The sequence below is a fragment of the Diabrotica undecimpunctata genome, unplaced genomic scaffold (assembly GCF_040954645.1).
Source record: "Diabrotica undecimpunctata isolate CICGRU unplaced genomic scaffold, icDiaUnde3 ctg00002641.1, whole genome shotgun sequence".
NCBI lineage: Eukaryota > Metazoa > Arthropoda > Insecta > Coleoptera > Chrysomelidae > Diabrotica > Diabrotica undecimpunctata.
Genome location: NW_027313848.1, coordinates 1 through 19,230, shown reverse-complemented (window position 1 = coordinate 19,230; position 19,230 = coordinate 1). Strand labels below are relative to the sequence as shown.

General features: G+C 33.6%; 1 protein-coding gene across 1 annotated transcript; it reads right to left on the bottom strand.

Moving 5' to 3' along the window:
- Positions 1 to 4,795: 4,795 nt before the first annotated feature.
- On the bottom strand, positions 4,796 to 18,551 carry LOC140432043 (sulfotransferase 1B1-like; the record flags this gene model as incomplete). The annotated part of the gene is given in 5 exon segments (XM_072519895.1): positions 4,796 to 5,155; positions 12,199 to 12,293; positions 13,770 to 13,896; positions 18,352 to 18,501; positions 18,503 to 18,551. Coding segments are annotated over 5 exon segments (712 nt in total), but the record flags the coding sequence as incomplete, so codon positions are not given.
- Between the last annotated feature and the right edge of the window lie 679 nt (positions 18,552 to 19,230).

The window sequence follows — 19,230 nt, the reverse complement described above, 5'->3', positions numbered from 1 at the left end:
ACGCGCTATCTCAGAGTGTATTGACATATTTGCCAGGCAAATATTATATTTAGGTAAATACACCTATTTAAAAAAAAATAATCAATAAAAAATTTAATTAATAAAAAAATTAAAAAATATGATGAGAAACAAAAGGAAAACAGAAATTGGTCTTACCAGCGAAGAAACTATACTTGCAGCATTGCAAACTGTTTTCGATGGCGGATGGTCAATTAAACTTATTGCAATTCAGTTTTCTATTGCAAGAACAATATTAACTAGGTATGTAAAAAAATATAAAGAAAAAAAAATAGCTTGGGACATAGCCACAATTAAATCAGTTCCTAAGTTGGGTCCAAATTACACTATCCGCAGAATTTTTTCTGACGAGGAGAAAAGCTTGCTAGTTGATTATTATTTGCTAGTTGATTATTTGAAAGAACAACAAAAAATGCCTCAAAATTAACGAAGAGATCAATGTGCTGCGGACGTTTTTTTTGCAAGGGTTTTAAAACGACACAAAGATGTTTTGTTGCATACTCCAGAGGCTACATTCTTAGCATGTGCCATGGGTTTTAATAAGCTTGTTGTCAACGTATTCTATGATAATCTAATACCTATTTCCAGCAACCATGTTATTGGCCCTCATTAGGCGTTTAATGTTGATGAAACATGGGTATCTACGGTTCAGATCCATGGTAAAGTAATAGCTTCTAAGGCGATTAAACAAATAGGATAAATAACGTCAGCAGAACGTGGAGAATTGCTGTCTGTTTGCTGTTGTGTTAATGTTTGTGGAAATGCAATCCCGCCTTTGATGATTTTTCCCAGGGTTATTTTAAAACACACATGATTCACGGTGCTCCTCCTGGGACAGTAGGAACTGCAGCAGTTTCAGGATGGTTGAATAAAAATATACTTTATACTTGGTTGGAACACTTTATTATTCACACAAAACTATCCAAGAAAGCTCCAGTATTATTACTAATGGACAACCTTAAGACACATATAACATATGCAAGTACATTACTGGCTAAAAATAACGGAATTATTCTTTTAACTTTCCCTCCTCATTATAGTCACCGATTCCAACCACTTGACAGAAATGTTTTCTGTCCACTAAAAAAATATTACAATGAGGCATGGCGTTACTGCTAAGATTAATATGCCTACTATATAAAAACAAAATTTTCTAACAGAACAAAGTTATACCATAAATTTTCAACATCTACAACACACAGATCAGATGTTCCTAATGTGCTGTTCAGTTCTAGGAATTAATGAGAAAACTGTTTCTGTTCAATCACTGATAAAATATTTTTAATCCTCTCTTAACTTCCTGTGAATGTCTTTTAAAAATAAAAAAAAATTAGTTTATAATTTGAAACTGCTTCTTCTTAGGCTTCAACTTCTCCTGATTCAGATGCTCTCCTCCCAAGTCCATCTTGGTCCAAAGGAATTATTTCTTATCCAAATTAAAATTGACAATCTGCTGCTGCTTCTAACTCTGTGAATTTGGTGTCCTCTCAAGAGAGACATAGATAGCCTAGCCTCAAATCGTTTGTATTTGTCCTTTCAAATCTATTGAGGATTTAACAGTTCTTGAAATCACTTTAATTACTATAACGCACTTTTCACTGTAGTACAATATATTATTATTTATATCTTTATTTTAAAACAGACAACAAACAATAATAAATAAATAATTTTAATTTAATATAATATTACCAACACCCATTTACTCACTACATATATTGGTTTCGTATTTTCAATCACTATATTCTTCAATCACGTCCTCCTTTACCTGTTTCTTTATGTCTGCTTCCTGGTCTATATTTTCGGGAACTTTTTTACACTACAATTTTCTTTTCCACCAAGGTTTGCTTTTTTTCACTTTCTTCTAAATTCACTTCATACCATGACTTTCATGTATTGTTATTTTCTTCTTTCTTCTTCTTCTAGGTTCTTTTTTTCAATGACTCCCAGGCGTTAATTTCTCCTTAATTTCTTTGCCTCTTTCTTTGGTTTCTCAGTTCTTGTTCCTTTATCATATTTATTTTCAAATTTTGTTCCTTATCCGCTTCTCTGTTTTTGTTTATCATCTTACTTACTTCCTTACACCTTCTCGTCCAATTTGACGAATTCACCATCCATTTTCATTAGCTTGTTTTTGAAATCTATCACTACGTGTTTTTTTTTTGACAATTATTCATTCACCCCTATGATCATATCATGAGTCATCTTCGGCATTATCAGGCATTGTAGTGAATAAAATTTGTCTTTTATCCGTATCCTTATTCGTATTCCTTCATTTATCGTTGCTAATGTTCGTTTGTTTGCGCCCACTAAGTTCACCCGCGGTATTTTGTAAATTAAATTTGTCTACTTCGATCAATTTTATATTTATTAGTGATATTTTTGACCCAGAATCTAACATATCGAAATATACAGCTGGTTCCTAAAAAATATGCGTGTTTTGTAAAAAATTGAACAGTGTATTTTGAAGGATAAATACTTATTATTTATATACTGTCACTGTCACTGCCAAATCTTAAAATTTGTCAGATAACTCATTCTGTTTAACCTCAAAAAATGGCTCCACATGCTAGCAAAGAACAAAAAGCAAGAGTTGTAACGAAATTAGAAGATGGTTGGTCACTATCTGCCGTAGCGAACCATTTTAACGTAAGCAGAACAACAGTTTTTAATATTAATAAAAGATGGAGAAAACAAGAAAACAAATACTTATATTTGCTTTAAACCATCAGCTACAAAATCAAGATTTTTGGGACATTTTAATATTTACAGATGAGAACATTTTTCAATCTTCTAAAAAGGGTAAAATTGGGGTGTATAGACCAGATAATAATAGATTTAATCCTCTATATGTTGAAAGATATCAAACAGCAGGTTATTTTAGCTCCAATGTATGGGGATGGATTTCATCTAGAGGAATGGGAATGGTATGTCGTATTGGTGGCAGGTTTGTTGGGCAGACTTATCTGAATATTCCAGAAAACATCATGTTTCCCAGTGTGGAGCAGTTGTATCCAGAAAATAATTTTGTCCTCCAACAAGATAATTGTCCTGTTCACACTGCAAATATAATAACCTTACCATGGCCCAGTTGCAGTCCAGATTTAAATTCAATCGAGAATGTGTATGGGGTTATTATAAAATGGTTGTATCGGTATAATTTTATACCTCAAATTGCCGAAGAGCTGTGGTACGGTATACAAAAGGTTTGGGAAGAGCTCTCTGAAGAAGACAATTTCATAGTTCCTTTCACGCAGATGAACCGAAGACTACAAGCTGTTATCAATGCTGATGGAGATATTACAAAATATTAATTTTATTTTTACATACCCAAATTTAGTATAGTTTTGGTATTCTAGACCCTCGCTTTCTTTCGTGAGTTTCTTGTTCCCTCCATTTTTTATTAATAGAAAACCTGTGGTTCTGTTTTTGTTAAAATGTTTTGCTGCCTCTGTAGTGCCCAGTTATCTTTTAATTTGGTTACAATTCTTGCTTTAATATATTTTTAAGTCGTTTTTTTTATTCCTTAATAATAATAAAAATATTAACAACAACCCTATTTTATGTAAAAGCTATCATTTATATACTCTTTATAAAATGTAGGTTTTCAAAATAATATCAAAATTTAGACCTTAATAACTTAGATTAATTATGCAAGGGAAGATACAAGGGAAGAAAAACTCAGGACGACGCAAAATATCCTGGTTAAGAAATTTGAGAGAGTGGTTCGGTTGCAGCTCATTAGAATTATTCAGAAGCGCGGCCAATAAAATTAAGATAGCGATGATGATTTCCAACCTCCGATAGGAGAAGGAACCTGAAGAAGAAGACCTTAATAAATATTACAATTTATAAATTAACATATTTAATCAATTGTTTGTTAATTGTGTGTTTATTTTATTATTTTTTTGTCATAATAAATATACTTCATCTAATTTATTTACCGTTGCACGTCATCCGCGTCATAGCCCGTGAGGTCACAAGATACCAACACGAAATATTTAGGCGGTAGGTGTGTTCTTTTTTAGAATCGCTTTGCCGAGTACACTGGCATTCCAGCCACTAATAGACATATTCTATTATATATGCGTAGAAATAATATTTAAAGATTTCTATTAATGTTAACTTAAAGAAATACAAAATAATATGTTTCATTTAATTTGTATAAATGCATTATAAAGCGTTTTTATGAAGAAAATTTGTTCGGAACATACTGTAACCGTAATCGAACGAAGGTGATATTTTGGCATAAATTGGTAACACTTATTTGACAGTTGCAGTGCTGACACTTTTTATTTTACATTTTACATAAAACAAAATAAATATCTATGTATTCCATTTTACATCTTTATACGACGCATACAACCGGCTCAAATTGTTTTTAACAATATTGTTTTTAAACTTTTGTTTTGTTTCTATTTATTTACATTAAATATTAATTTGTTTTGTTGTATAATCCACTTTTGCAATAATTATGTGACCTATTTGATTTAAAATGGATTCAGGATTTTTTTATACTTTGGCAATTACGTCAACATCGATCTCTGTCAATGATAATGACGTGCAACGGTAAGTAAATTAGATGGACTGTATAATATAATGTCAGACCAATCAAATACACTGCTCAAAACGATCAAATCTTACTAAGAATCGTATCAGTTCTTTTAAGAACCAGCTTTAGGTATGTATTAAATATCTGGTACAAGAGTTTGAGGTAGTCAAGGAGAGCTATAATATAATGTCACATAAATAAAAATTAATTTAATACACTGTAAAATGACAAACGTGGTTATTACATAAATTACAGTAGTAATATTAAAGTCAATATAAAATAAATAAGTTAATTTAATTATTTAGGAAATTGAATGTTCAATAGACTCATATTCTCTTCAATCCATTTATCTGCTTGAGCATTGATTTCATCATCAAAATAAGATCTCCATCCTCCACTTTTCCCCGATCGAACAAAATTTCCTTCAGTTCGATTCAAAATGCCCAAATCTTTAAAATCGTCGTTATTTACCGATTTATTGTTCTTGAAGTTGTCTATACTAAGATGGTTGCTTAAATAGGACATCTCTTCTGTTGAGTAGCTTTTCCCCAAAAACTTTGATAACTTTTGAAGAGCTGGATCAAGATTCTAAACAAAAATAAACTGATTGTAACAAAAATATATAACTGGGAAAATTAAAAATTGTTTGTTTATAAAAAGAACTTAAAGAAAGTGCAAAATAGATATGTATAATATTATTATAAATATAAGTATAAATATATATATGTTTCTTGTAAAATGCATAAGAGGAGAAGTAATCCAGTGATGCTAATTCTCTCAGTGTCTTATTTTTGATTTAGTATATTCATTGAACAGTATCTCTGTAGTATCCTTGTAATAATACGACAATTACGGTAAATAGTTTTATTTTACTAAAATACCCGCTAAAAGGGTGAACACAAATGTTTATATTTTTACAGCAATTTTACAAGTGTCCTTTTTTTAGGTTGACAGCTGACGGTTGCCAGACAGCCGTCAGCTAACACCCTAAGGTCGGGTTCACACTGTCTAAGCTTACGACACTACAATACCTCCCCTCACAAATTCAAGCGCTGGGGTGGTTTAATATTACGCTTTGGTCGTTCACTTATATTAACCTGACCCTTTTCAGTTGTAACTTCAGATGCAGTCTGAGGATAAGGCTGATCAGCTAAACTTTCATTGATTTTAATTTCTTCCTGTCCCAGAGTCTCATTCGTTTGAGAATAGGGCTCGTTTATTGACTCGTTTAATAACAATTTTGGTTGGACATTCAAATGTATAGCACTAGGCCCCTGTTCGCCACTTGACCACTTATTTTCAAGACCTTCCCTATAAACTTTTTCAACCTGATCCTCCACTACATCCGATTGATTCCGCCGAATTTGATTCAAATGCCTCTTCCAAATCAAATTCTCATGAATCAGTTTACACAAATAAATCCTATCATTTAAAACTTCATCTATTACACTCTCTACCCATATTTTTCTATTTGGATTTCGATAGTCCCTGCACCAAACTCTATCCCCCTCTACAAAACTATCTTCTCTTTTTCCTTTATAATTTAAAATTTGATTTTCAGCTTTTTCTTTTGATGAAACCCCTTTTAGAGACAATAAATCTAAACGTGTACGTACCTTAGTTTTAAACATCATACTGCTAGGTGACATACCAGTAGTAGCATGTATCGAATTTATATATGAAAATAAATATCTGTAAATCAAAGTTTCCAGTTGCACATTTTTATTTTTTTCATCTGAAAGCGCTTTTTTTAATCCTAATTTAACCGATTTAACACAGTTTTCTGCAAACCCGTTAGTTGAGGGATGAGAGGGTGGAGATGTTACAAACTTAACTCCGTTATTACTCAAAAAATCAATAAAGTTTTCGGATGTAAATTGGGTCCCATTATCCGTTTCTACTATACGCGGTATACCAAAACGTGAAAAACATTCCCTAAATCTACTAATAGTATTTTCTGAATCAGGTGTGTTCATCACGAATACCTCTGGCCATTTAGTGTATGTGTCCACAATAATTAAAATTGTCTTTGTCCTAATGGGCCCTAGAAAATCAGCATGTATTTTTTCATAAATGTAGTGAGACTCCAGTGACTTCATCAGCTTAGCCTTAGGCGGATCTGGCCGCAATTGGCAACAAACTTTAGAGTTATTGACCTGCTGCTCAATCTCGCTATCTAGCGATGGCCACCAGAAATAGGAACGGGCGCTGGACTTCATCTTCGTCATACCTTCATGATTACTGTGTAATTCTTTAAGTAACTGCCCTCTCAGTGCAACAGGAATTACCGCGCGATACCCCCACATTATAATTCCTTGCTCAATAAAAAGCTCCTGCCTCCTAGCTATAAATGGTTTCAATAGTTCATTTTCTGTATGCTTCGGAAATCCATATCTAATAAAATTGAACACTTTGCCCAAAATTGGATCTTTTCTTGATTCTGATCTCAGTTTTATTGAATCTATAGGTATTAAACTCTCAACCATGTTTAAATAATCATATTCAGGCTCATCATTTTCATAATCATCCTGTAAAGGCAATCGTGACAACGCATCTGCTCTTGAGTTATCCACTCCTCTGATAAACCTAAAAGTGTAATCAAAACCAGCTAGAAATAAAGACCATCTTTGAATTCGACCCGCCGCCATGTTCGGTAGGCTTTTATATTCACCAAAGATCGATTTCAATGGTTTGTGATCACTTAATATTTCGAACTTCCGTCCCGCCAAATATTGGTACACTTTAGATACCGACCAGTAGACAGCCAGAGCCTCTGGTAAAACATGAGACAGAACTCCTCCGATTCCATAATCACTCGCATCACACGCTAAACGAATTGGTTTATCTGGGTCATAATGTACTAAAATCTTTTGTGAAGCTAACTCAGTCTTTGCATATTGAAAAGCATTTTCACATTGTTTTGTCCATTTAAATTTTTTCATTTTCCCTACTAACTCATATAAGGGTTTTAATTTTCCTTGTAAATTTTCACAAAAACGAGAATAATAATTTATCATTCCCGCGAAAGCCCTAACCTCTGTAATATTTTTGGGTCTAGGAGCACTTATGATTGCCCTTACCTTTTCTTCGTCTTTTTCCAACCCATTTTGAGATATTTTGTGTCCCAAATAATAAATGTTTTCTTTAAAAAATTCGCATTTTTTTTCGTTTAATCTAAACCCTGCTCTTTCTAGTCGCTTTAACACCTCCTCCAAGTTTTCTAAATGCTCTCTATCGTCTTTCCCTGTTACTACTACATCGTCCAGAAAATTTACTGTACCCCGACACCCCTGCAAAACCTTTTCAATTACATTTTGAAAAATAGAACAGGCTGGCTTCGTGCCATAAGGTAACCGCTTTATTCTATATATACCTAGAGGTGTGCTCCAAGATAATAACTCACTAGTTGTATCATCTAGTACTAACTGGTTATAAACATTGAGAAAATCGAGTTTTGAATATTTTTGTCCTCCTTGTAACGCGGCGAAAATGTCCTCAATACGGGGCAATGGATGGTTGAAATCTTTTAAATATTTATTTACTGTGATTTTATAGTTAGCGCAAACACGAATATCTTTGCCATTAGGTTTCATAACTGGTACTAATGGTGTTCCCCACAGAGAATTATCTGCCCGTTCAATAGCACCCTCTGACTCTAACCGCTTTAGTTCCACCTCCACCTTTTCCCGAAAAGCAAATGGTAAGGGATGAGGTTTGTGGAAACTGGTTTTACATTTTCATCTATTTCTAAAGTAACTTTTTCCCCATTGTACCTACCCAACTCCCTTTGAAACAGCTTTGAATATTTTGACAATATTTTATCCAATTCATTGTTTTTATTTTGAATAGCTATGTCATTAATTGTTATTTTGGAATTTTTTAAAGACATGTTAAATTTACTAATTATATCGCGACCTAACAACATTTTAGTAGCTTTCTTGACTATTGTAAAATTACAAATTTTTGAAACATTCTGTATAGAAATTTTTACAGTAATTTTCCCTTCTGGATTCACAATTTCTCCAGAGTAGGTTTTTAATTTAATACCTGTTTTATTCAAAGGAATGTAGCTTAAATTATCTAAATAAAACTTATGAGGCATGCAAGAAATACCTGCTCCAGTATCCAATTGCATCTGTGTGGACACCTTATCATCTACTACAACTGGAATATACAGTGGCTTTATAAAATTAACTTGTTGAATGTCTGTTTAGTCGTACAATGAAAGTATATTCTCATTTTCTTCCTCTTCCACCAAATGATTCTGCTCTAATTTGCATGCTGCCATAATATGACCCTTTTTGCCACATTTTTTACAAATAAATGTTCGGTACTTACATTTACTAAAATTATGCTTGGTTTTGTTACAGAAATTACACCTTAAGTCTTCTGGATCACTATGTCTCTCTTTATCACTATGTCTCTCCACTATTTTCTCACCATTTCTGGAAATATTACTACTAGAAGTACTACTTGCTTTTTGTCTAACTTCTTGTAGCTTATTCACTTCAGCATTATTTCTGGACTGTTCTCTCAAGGCTGCTTCTTTGTTCAAAGCTATCTCTAACAGTTCTTGAAAACTTTTGGACGGACTCTCCTCACACAAACGGTCCAATATATGACCTGGCCTCATGCCTGTTATAAATTTATCTTGGACTCTATACATCAGTTTGTCCATAAAATCACATTGTGTAGCTGCATTTTTAACCCTTAAATACCAATTATTAATAGACTCTTGGCCCTGTCTTAATGAATCGAAAACAATCCTTCTGCGATAGACAGACACTCTTGGTTTAAAATGTAGTCTTAATAACTGTATTAAAGTATCAAAATCTTTACCATTTCGTGTACCCTCTATTATATTTGCCATAAACAATTGGTCTAGCCGTTCTTCAAATACTTCAAAATCATCACCTTGCTTGAAAACTGCTAATGCCGAAATGTTCCCAGTATTAACCACTGTAACAGTCGGTTGGATTGGCAAAACCACGTTTTCTGAATTACCCTGGTTCAAGGACATGACTTGCAAATTCCAAATTCAACTTTCCGTAAAAAAATACAATATTTTGTGCTTCACCCAAACTTCCACAACTTTTCTCGTCGCCAAATAATTGTAGTATCCTTGTAATAATACGAAAATTACGGTAAATAGTTTTATTTTACTAAAATACCCGCTAAAAGGGTGAACACAAATGTTTATATTTTTACAGCAATTTTACAAGTGTCCTTTTTTTAGGTTGACAGCTGACGGTTGCCAGACAGCCGTCAGCTAACACCCTAAGGTCGGGTTCACACTGTCTTAGCTTACGACACTACAATCTCTTTAATCTTTTTTGACCCCTGGATGAAGATCATTCAGAGTTTCTTGGATTGGATTCTTGATTGAATGATACTGGTATAAAGGTGATTTAATTATCATCTTATTTGTAGTAATAATTTTATTTCTAAATGAATATTCCAGATACCCTGTTTTTGTTTTATTAAGTAATAAACCTTTTTCTTTAAGTGCTTGTCCCTATTGTTAAAGTTTTTATTCTCAATACCCTTTAGTATTTTTCACTAACACATCATCAACAGTATACATTAGTGACAAGGGTAGTTTCCTTTTTATCAGATCCAATATGAATGAGAATAATGAGGACTAGGCACTAGCCATGATACAATCATACTTCACTCTATCCATAACAACACTAGTTGTTATTCCAATATACATATTTTTCAAAAATCTTCACGTATTCATCGGGGACCTCTTTCTTAAGAAGCGCCCACGACAGAACCTCTCAATGGATTTATGACATATTTTTTTAAGTTCAATGAATGTCAATGATACATTCATCCAACAAAAAGAAGAAATTTTGAACAAATTAATGAAAAATAAAAAATAATAGATAACTTTTAATATTTAAGGATTTATATAGATAGGACAGAGAGAAAAAGATTAAAGTAATAAGGTTTTTTTCATGAAGACCACCGATGACGAAAGGAAACGAGTAATTACAAACCAATATGTGAATAAAATAAATGAAATACTTTAAAAGAATTTTCTCAGCACCGTTTAATGCAAAATGCACGTGGGTATAGATATTTCAGATATGCAGAGTTAATCGGTTATGGGAGCTCTTAGAACCCTAAGGTGGACTCTCGGCTAGTGTGAGAATGCCGAGAAAGACTCGACAAGCTGGCCGGACATAACAGTATCACACTGGCATGGGCTTCAGGTTACGAGGAATAAACAGCTGATGAACTATCCAGAAGAGCATTAGCTACTTTGGTCTAGAACCGGCCTCAGACAGTAAGAACTCTCACTGTGAAAATACACCGAGTCAAGCACATGTTGAAAAGTATATTGAAAGCACATGCGCTAATATGGTTAAAGTACCGCAAAAAACAAGCAGGAATAAGCGCAAAGTCATAACAGTGCTTCTTTCTGCACATACTCCAGTCCAGCGTTGCATGCAACTGCATACAATTGGGCTGTTTCGTGAAAACTTACATTGCAGACTCTGCTATAGCAAAAAACCTAAAACAGTCAACCATATATTGGCAAAAATATTTGGAGACTCTCAAATGACTCCAAAACTTGTGGTACTAATGCAACACACGTATACAAGCTGGTGCAGAGTCCCAGAATTGTAAAATGGGTATAATGAATGAATGGAAGATGTTTAATAGATCAACAGATAGTAGAACATATTGAGATAGACAACACAACTTAGTCTAGGAATTTAGACTATTTAGAGGAGCAATGTGCGAGAATAACCATTATAACAGAATACCTTAATTGAAGGTAAAAAGGGAATGGTATCAAATCCGAAAATCCGATAACAATGGTACTATTTACAAAGTCTAAACTAATAAATTGTACATTAGAGAACACTAACCAATATTAGGGAAATTGTAAGTTTAAAAGCAATAACACGGACATAGAGAAACAATGGAAAAGAAAGTGAAAGACAAAAACTAAGAAATTATGGAACATGATTCATTGAATATTGGTAGATATGGTATTTAGGCACCACTCCCTTCCGGTAGGGATCTATGGAGGAGTATCACCGAGCCGCAAGCCCTTATCTCTTGCCGTACTGCTCCACCATAGGCCGATCAGACACCAGCATATTCTAGTCCAAGCCGCAGATTCATCTAGAATTTTAAACTGCTGCGTCAGCCTTTTTATTTTTCTGTACACCGAGTTGATGCTCGAACCCACATCCACTGAACCATTCGACAGTGAAGCGAATGAGAATCGGCCGCCTAGCCCGCTTGGCTATCTGACCGACATATTGGTAGATTAAAAGTGTAAAAAAAATCAAGGAAAATGGGATGATAGCAGAGCAAAAGAGCTCTGTATACGAGTATACCTTTATACCAGTATAAAAATCAATCTACTATGGCTGTCTAGAATGTTATACTATCAAGGAATCTGGTCGACTAAGTATTAAACAATGTCAACCAGGACTAATAAAAGGTAGTAAAAGCATAAAAATAATCCCTATTACCTTTCTTATATACCGTCAAAGAGAGAGCAAACTAAAATAAAGTATTTTAGTCTATTATTAATTACCATTTAAATGGATGAATCTATTATCTGATATATACCCACGATTTGATATTACCAATATTAATAAATTTACCTTGTTCATATCTTCATAGAAAAGAAAAATTAAATTGCTTTCGTGCCTTCTACTCCATCCTTCTTTGATGTGCTCCCAGTATGGTGCCCAAGAAACTAAAAATAATTAATTATTTTAAGTATTATTGTTTAACTGAAATTAAACATTACAATCATGTGAGGACAATTGTGTAAATATGAAGTGTTTTGAAATAAGAATATCATAAAATATTTATGGACAAATATGGACAAAAAAAATTATTCATGCCATGTTACCTATTCCTGTTGTAACTTTAACATCATAGTTTACAAAGTTAAATAATGTAACTCAAAGTTAATTTAACAACATTTAAAGGGTTTTTACCCATGTATATAGTGGCTTCAAACATGTACATCTAGATAGCACTGATGATGGAATATTAATTCCGAAAACGTTAGGGTTTTTAATATTATACCTTTTATAAAGGATTTTAAATAAATTTTTTGTGATACATGGTATTCGCTCCGTACGTGACCATGGTAGGGGTACCTTGAAACGATGCCAGCGTGCGTAGCGGCGAAATATGACAAAATTGGAATCATGGAATCTTTTTACGCATAAATTTTATCAAAAATGTGTGCAACTACATGTTGCGTATTTAATTGTGCTAATAATAGCAAAAATAACTCTGAGATAGCGACTCTGAGATAGCGCGTTGCATATAAATTAGAGAAAAGAAAAAGATGGATCCGTGCTATTAATATGAAAAAGTAAATATCACATAATCTCATTTTTATGCAATTGAAATAGGAAATATTTAAATAATTTACCTTAAATGATATTTTATAAGGCTTCAAGCTAACTGCAGAGTGCCTGATAACTTTAGCTTTTATATCATACCTTTTAATATTACTGTTTTTAATTATATGCTCTTTCACGTGAAAAACTTGATTTGCCAGTACTAGATTTTTCCCTTTCTTTTCCGTTTGGGGTTAAAAAGATATATTATGATGAATTTTGAGAAACCCAGTTTTTAATACTACATTTATTTTGTACATAAAATGAAAAAATATAATTAAAAAGTTAATTATTAATAATTGTCAATTTCGCCTGTATTTAACAATGTCAAACATATGTCATATGTTTAACCTGAAAATTGGTAGGTCCAAAACAGTCAGATGAAGGCGGTAGGTGTCGCGTCAGTCACGTACGGAGCGAATACAGCCAGCTACAGAAATTTACTTTCCTTGTGGATTAAAATGCCTCTTGTTTTTAATTTAGTTTAATTAAAATCACAATTCTTGAATAGTTGTTAAAATTTATTGTTTTTATTTCATCATTTTATACTTTTACAGCTAGTCCTTGGTAATTGTATACAAATACCGGTAAAAGTAGATAATTAGAAATATTTTTGTACATTTACCATTGACTCTAGTAATTGTATACAATTACTTACTGGTAATTATATACAATTACCAATTATCTACTCTTACCGTAACATATACACTCAAGGTAGCTAGTACATCTCCAAAATGTTGTTTTAGCCTTAAAGGTATAAAAACACTTAATTTGTCAAGACCTGTATTTTTTATTAAACAAGCTTATTTTATTACCTAAACCACTTTGAAAGAAGTTCCAGAATTGGGCAAAATCGCCAGTGAATCCTTGCGTTTTATGAGCTCTACATAAATGATAATACGAAACTGCAACGTCCTTAGGATTTCGAGCTACATATATAACCTAAAATATATAAATAAACAATTTGTTTTTAGCATTACTATTATAAAGGGTATTTTCCGTTAAGATAGGCAAAATGCCCTCACTCTGAGAATTGAATTTTTTTTATTTTATTACGTTTTATGTGATTAAAAAATAAGCCTCAGTGCAATTTTAGCCTGCAACCCCCGTCCTCCCACACCCTTCACCAAAAATAATATATTAAAGTATAAGTGGATATTAAGGCCTGGCTCATATTCAACCCAGCCGAGGTCTAACACACGCCGAGGCCACGGGCGACCCGTGAATTTATTCGGTGGCATCTGTGAAAATGGTGTTTGGAGAAGGAGGTACTACGAGATATATCATAGATATAAACATATATTTGGTGGTAAAGACGTAGTATCCTTTATAAAAATAGAGAGACTAAGATGGGCAGGACATCTGGCAAGATCACAGCAGAATAACCCTCCTAGAAGAATCCTTATGTCACAACCTGTGGGAAGTAGAAGTAGGGATAGGCCAAAACTCAGATGGAGGGATGGTGTAGATGAGGATGGTAGACAAATAGGTGCAGCAAACTGGCAACAGTTGGCAATGGATAGAACTGACTGGCATAATAGACTTGGGAAGGTCGAGGTTCTTTTATAGCACCAATGATGATGATGAAATGAAAATGAAAAAGAGGAGAGAAGAGAAAAAGGAAGAAAAATCAGTATTAAAAAAAAAGAGAAAGCCATGGAGAGTTTATGTGCATCTCGGAAATAAAAACAAGTAAAAGTAAACAACAGGGAGTAGTGGGAGTGGAACACGCACGCCACGACCCACGAAAACTGTACGCTGATGACAAACCTTTTCACGTGTAGCCGGCGTGTGCATGAGCTGGTCGTAAAACGTAGTTCAATTTGCGGTACCTCGCTTCTAACCCAACCGTGCTTCACAAAACTGTCCACGCACTTCGACGGCGTGTGCTGGGCCTCGCGCGCTTTAATATGCGCCTGGCCTAAGGTCTTTAAAACACTCGAGATTTTTCGAAATAGAGCAAGTGTTTTAAACACCAGTTATCCACGAATACTTCACCCTATTTTTTTATTGGTACACTTTGAAATCATGTATTGTTACTACAAAAAAATTGAAATTTGAACTTGAATTGAAAGAAACTAATAATCTAAAATAGTTGAATTTGTGATGTACATCAGTATATCTTTCGTTGTTATGGAAATGAGAAAAACAAAAATTAATTTGCAATCTGTCACATAAATTTATTGTTATTACTAAATGTATATTGCTTAAAAATGAGTTGTAACATTGATTACTTAAATAGTAAAGTAGAATCGCGGTTAATACCGCAAAAATCGGAAGTGGCTTATAATTCAGTAAATTTGTACTGTAGAGTGATACTAGTAGGAAAGTTTTGGGGAAGTTCTGATTTTTTCATTCCATATTTGTTTTGGGGTGCTAAATCTGAATCTGAGGTTTGCGGACAAAATTTCGTGATGCAACATTTAAAAAACCAGAAGAAATCGGGTTTTTTTTGCTTTTTTCCGGTTTTTTGCTTAAAACTCGAAAACTGTTAATTTTTAGTAAATGGTCTGTTTACAGAAATTAAAGTACTTAAAGTTCTGTACAAATGTCACTATTTTGGTTATTGTACAAACGAACCGTTCGGTCTCAAGTGCAAGTTGAAAATTGGCAATTTGTACCGGTGTGACTGCAAAACCCACTTTTTAGATTTGTATTGAAACGTTTTCAGTTAATTTCCCCTAGTATTTAAGTTAATTAAAATAAAGTGTGAGTGGTTGTGATACTACTTCTGCATTGTTTAATCAAGGGAAACTGAAATTTCTTAAAGTCCTGCAGAAGAACAAAGATTTGCAATCGGTAATTGAAGCTTTCAAAGACCCTAATTCAAGTCAAGATGAGATTATCACTTCAGAAACATGTTTCTCACGGCTCTATATGGAAAAAAGAGACAAAACAAAACGATTTAAGATATAAACAATACGTATCTTCATCATTCAAAAATAAGACCAACATTTCCTCATTGCCCCCAACTGAAGCTGCTGCACGAGAACATTCACTGAGAGTTTAATATCAGGTGCAGCAGTGGTTATCCGGTCAAGCCACACCTAACGAGCAACAAAAAGACACAAGTGAGTGGGATGGCAAAAAACTAGTAGTGGTCTTGTGCCAGTACCAACTACTTTGGACCCTGCACCAAACTCAATACTCCGGTACATTTCATGTAAATGTAAAAAGGGCTGTCAACGCAATTGTGGATGCAAGAAGGCGGGACTCCATTGTTCCCCAATATGCGCATCATGAGAAGGACTGTGTAACAATGTTGAGCCCCCAGAAGACAGCTCTGACATAGACGTAGAAGAAACTGAAGAAAGAGATAGAGGTATGTTGGATCTGACAAGTTATTTTGTAGTCATTCATCTCTCCTTGATATATGACATGTGTCTCTCCTCTTTTTATTTTCCAGGAGAACGACTCCCGACGCTGACGATGGAGCAATCAGACCCTCAGCCCAGGACCCGATGCCATCGAAGAACCTCAGTACGATGCGGAAGGTATGTTTAATCTCACAATCTATTTTGCAATCTTCATCTCTTCTTGATAAATGACAACTTTAAACTTTTATTTTCCAGAACAAGCAGAACCAGGACTCATCGTTATCGAAGAACCTCAGCCAGGGCCTTCCAAAAGACAATGGCTCATATAAATTTTGCATATTATAATTTATAATCATAATAATATATGATCATAACTATCATAAGTAACGAGATTTTAAGTTTTATTTTGTTACGAGTTCTACCTACCTACTGAATTTGCATAATTTTTGCCTTTTTCTTTTTAATTACTTGTGTGGAAAACCAGGTGACATTTATCAAATGACAGCATCCATAAAAATTAAATATTGAAATGTAAAAAGTGGGTTTTGCATAAACTGCTAAAAATTTACAATTTTCAACTAGCACTAGAAACAGAACGATTCGTCTGAAAAAAAAAACTAAATACTGGTATTTGTAGAAAATTTCAAGTACTTTAATTTCTGTAAACAGACCATTTACCAAAAGTTGATAGTTTTCGAGTTTTAAGCAAAAAACCCGAAAAAAAAAAACGGTTTATTCTGTTTTTTTTTTTAATGTTGCGTCACGAAATTTTGTCTGCAAACCCCCAGACTCGGATTAAGCACCCCAAAAAACATATGGAATGAAAAAATCAGAACTACTCTCCAAAACTCTCCTATCAAAAATACAATTTAACTGAACTATTATAAAAAAGAATACGACAAGTTTATTAAATGGATGTAAGAGCAAAAGGTAACAGATACAGATGAACGAGTTGTGCTTGTTTACCTTTAGAAAATGTCGGAACAGTACAAGCCGTCGACTATGTGGACTATCCATTTGAAATTGCAAAGTATGTTGAGGATAAACAAAGGAGTCGATTTAAAATCATTTGTGAAAGTGAGGATTTTTTCATAGACATAAAAATAGGTCAAATTAAGTTTTTTCTTATAAGTTATACATAATATGAAGTAACTGAGTCCGTTAAAACATTCAAAAATTGTACAAAAAACCTTTAAACCTCCAAAAAACTGTGTTTTTATTTCAGAATTTTTAAGGATATTGTGAGTTTTGTGCGGAGTTAACCATATTTTTTGAGATCGTTACAATCTGAATAAATTTTTCATGTTTTTACGTTTTGTGATTAAAAAAATCAGCACAAAAAAGACTCTTTGACATTTGAAAACGGGTTTTACGCATAAAATGAGGTTGCATTATTTCTCTACGACTGAAAAATACATCATCTCATGTTTCTCAAGAACATACTTTGAAACGTGTCATTTAGTGGCGCATAACGGCCAAAAAAATTAGAAAAATACCCAGAATCACTTGAAAACCGAGTTTTTCGCATGATTAAAGAAATCTCTAGCTTCTCTGAATATAGGAAATACATCGCCTCATGTTAAAAATTTTAAAATATGCTGTTTAATAATGTAGAAAGTTGGGCAAATCTAGTAAAAAACCCTCCGAATAACCCTTGAAAACCTGTTTTTTTGCATAAACGATGGTTGTATTTACTTCTTTGAGGCATGACATGGTTTTTAGGATTTTAAAGGTGTTTCTCTCAATTTTTGAATGTCCTAAAGGACTCAGTTACTTCAAATTATATATAACCTATAAAAAAACCTTCATTTGATCTATTTTGAACTCTATAAAATACGAAAAATCCCCAACAAAGCGTTTTTTCGGGTTTTTGAAGGTGGTTCCGTGGCGTGCTAAAATTGCACTAGTCTAATTTTTAATCACATAAAATGTAAAAGAATGAAAACAATTGAATTCTGGGAATGAGGGCATTTTGCCTATCTTAGTGGGAGGAACCGTTTATATTTGTTGTCTTTAAGGTATGATCCTTGCCGCTCCTGCCACACTCTGATCTAATTTGATTAGATAATATTCTTCTTACCTTGCAACCACTATCAAGTAAATTTGGTGGTAATAAACTCAGTGGTAAATGTGTTTTAATAAAACGTCGTCCATTCGTACCCTCTAATTGTTTCCAACGCGGATAGCACAGATTTTCTATCATAGCACATCTTTCTGGATATGACTGGTTTTTCTTGCAAAAACTGCTCTTTCATTTCTTTATGAACGAAAGAACTAAACCTAAAATCGACAGAGTTAATTAAATAGTTACATGTATTTTGAATATAAATATTTTACATATCAAAATTTAAACATAAGCAGAATGGGGGAGACACGTGTCGCCAAAAATAGCAAAAGATAAGTCACCAATCGGCAGAAGAAGTATCGGACGACCACGCAAAAGATGAAGTGAGAACCTTCCATAGAGGTATTAATCCGCCAATGAACAAGCGGAATTGTATTTGTTACGTTTATTAAATATGGATGTAAACCCTCTTTCACTTCCAATAAGAAGATAAAAAAATATTTAACTGTTAAGGAAAAAGTAACATGTAAAAATGTACATTTTTAAATTTTAAGTCTCACCAAGTGTTTTTCGGGAGATACCTTGCACATTCCATGTACAAAAATTCATTACCCGTTTTATTTGCTGTTTTTGTCTACTGTGTTTCCAATCTTTTGTTCCGAGGCTTTGGTAAGGCTTCTTAACATTGTACGTATTTTATGAGTACTGAGGAGTTGGCCCCGTGCCTCAACCCCCAACCTGGAGAGCCAGGGATTTTACATCGGAGTATCCTTCTCATATGCGCGTTGCTTCCACTACAGCTAGAAAGTCTCACCTACCCTTCGATTTAAACAAGCCTTAAACCAGGGAGCTGCCACTTTCGTCCTCCAGACCGTTGTACTCTGAGATAGCGCG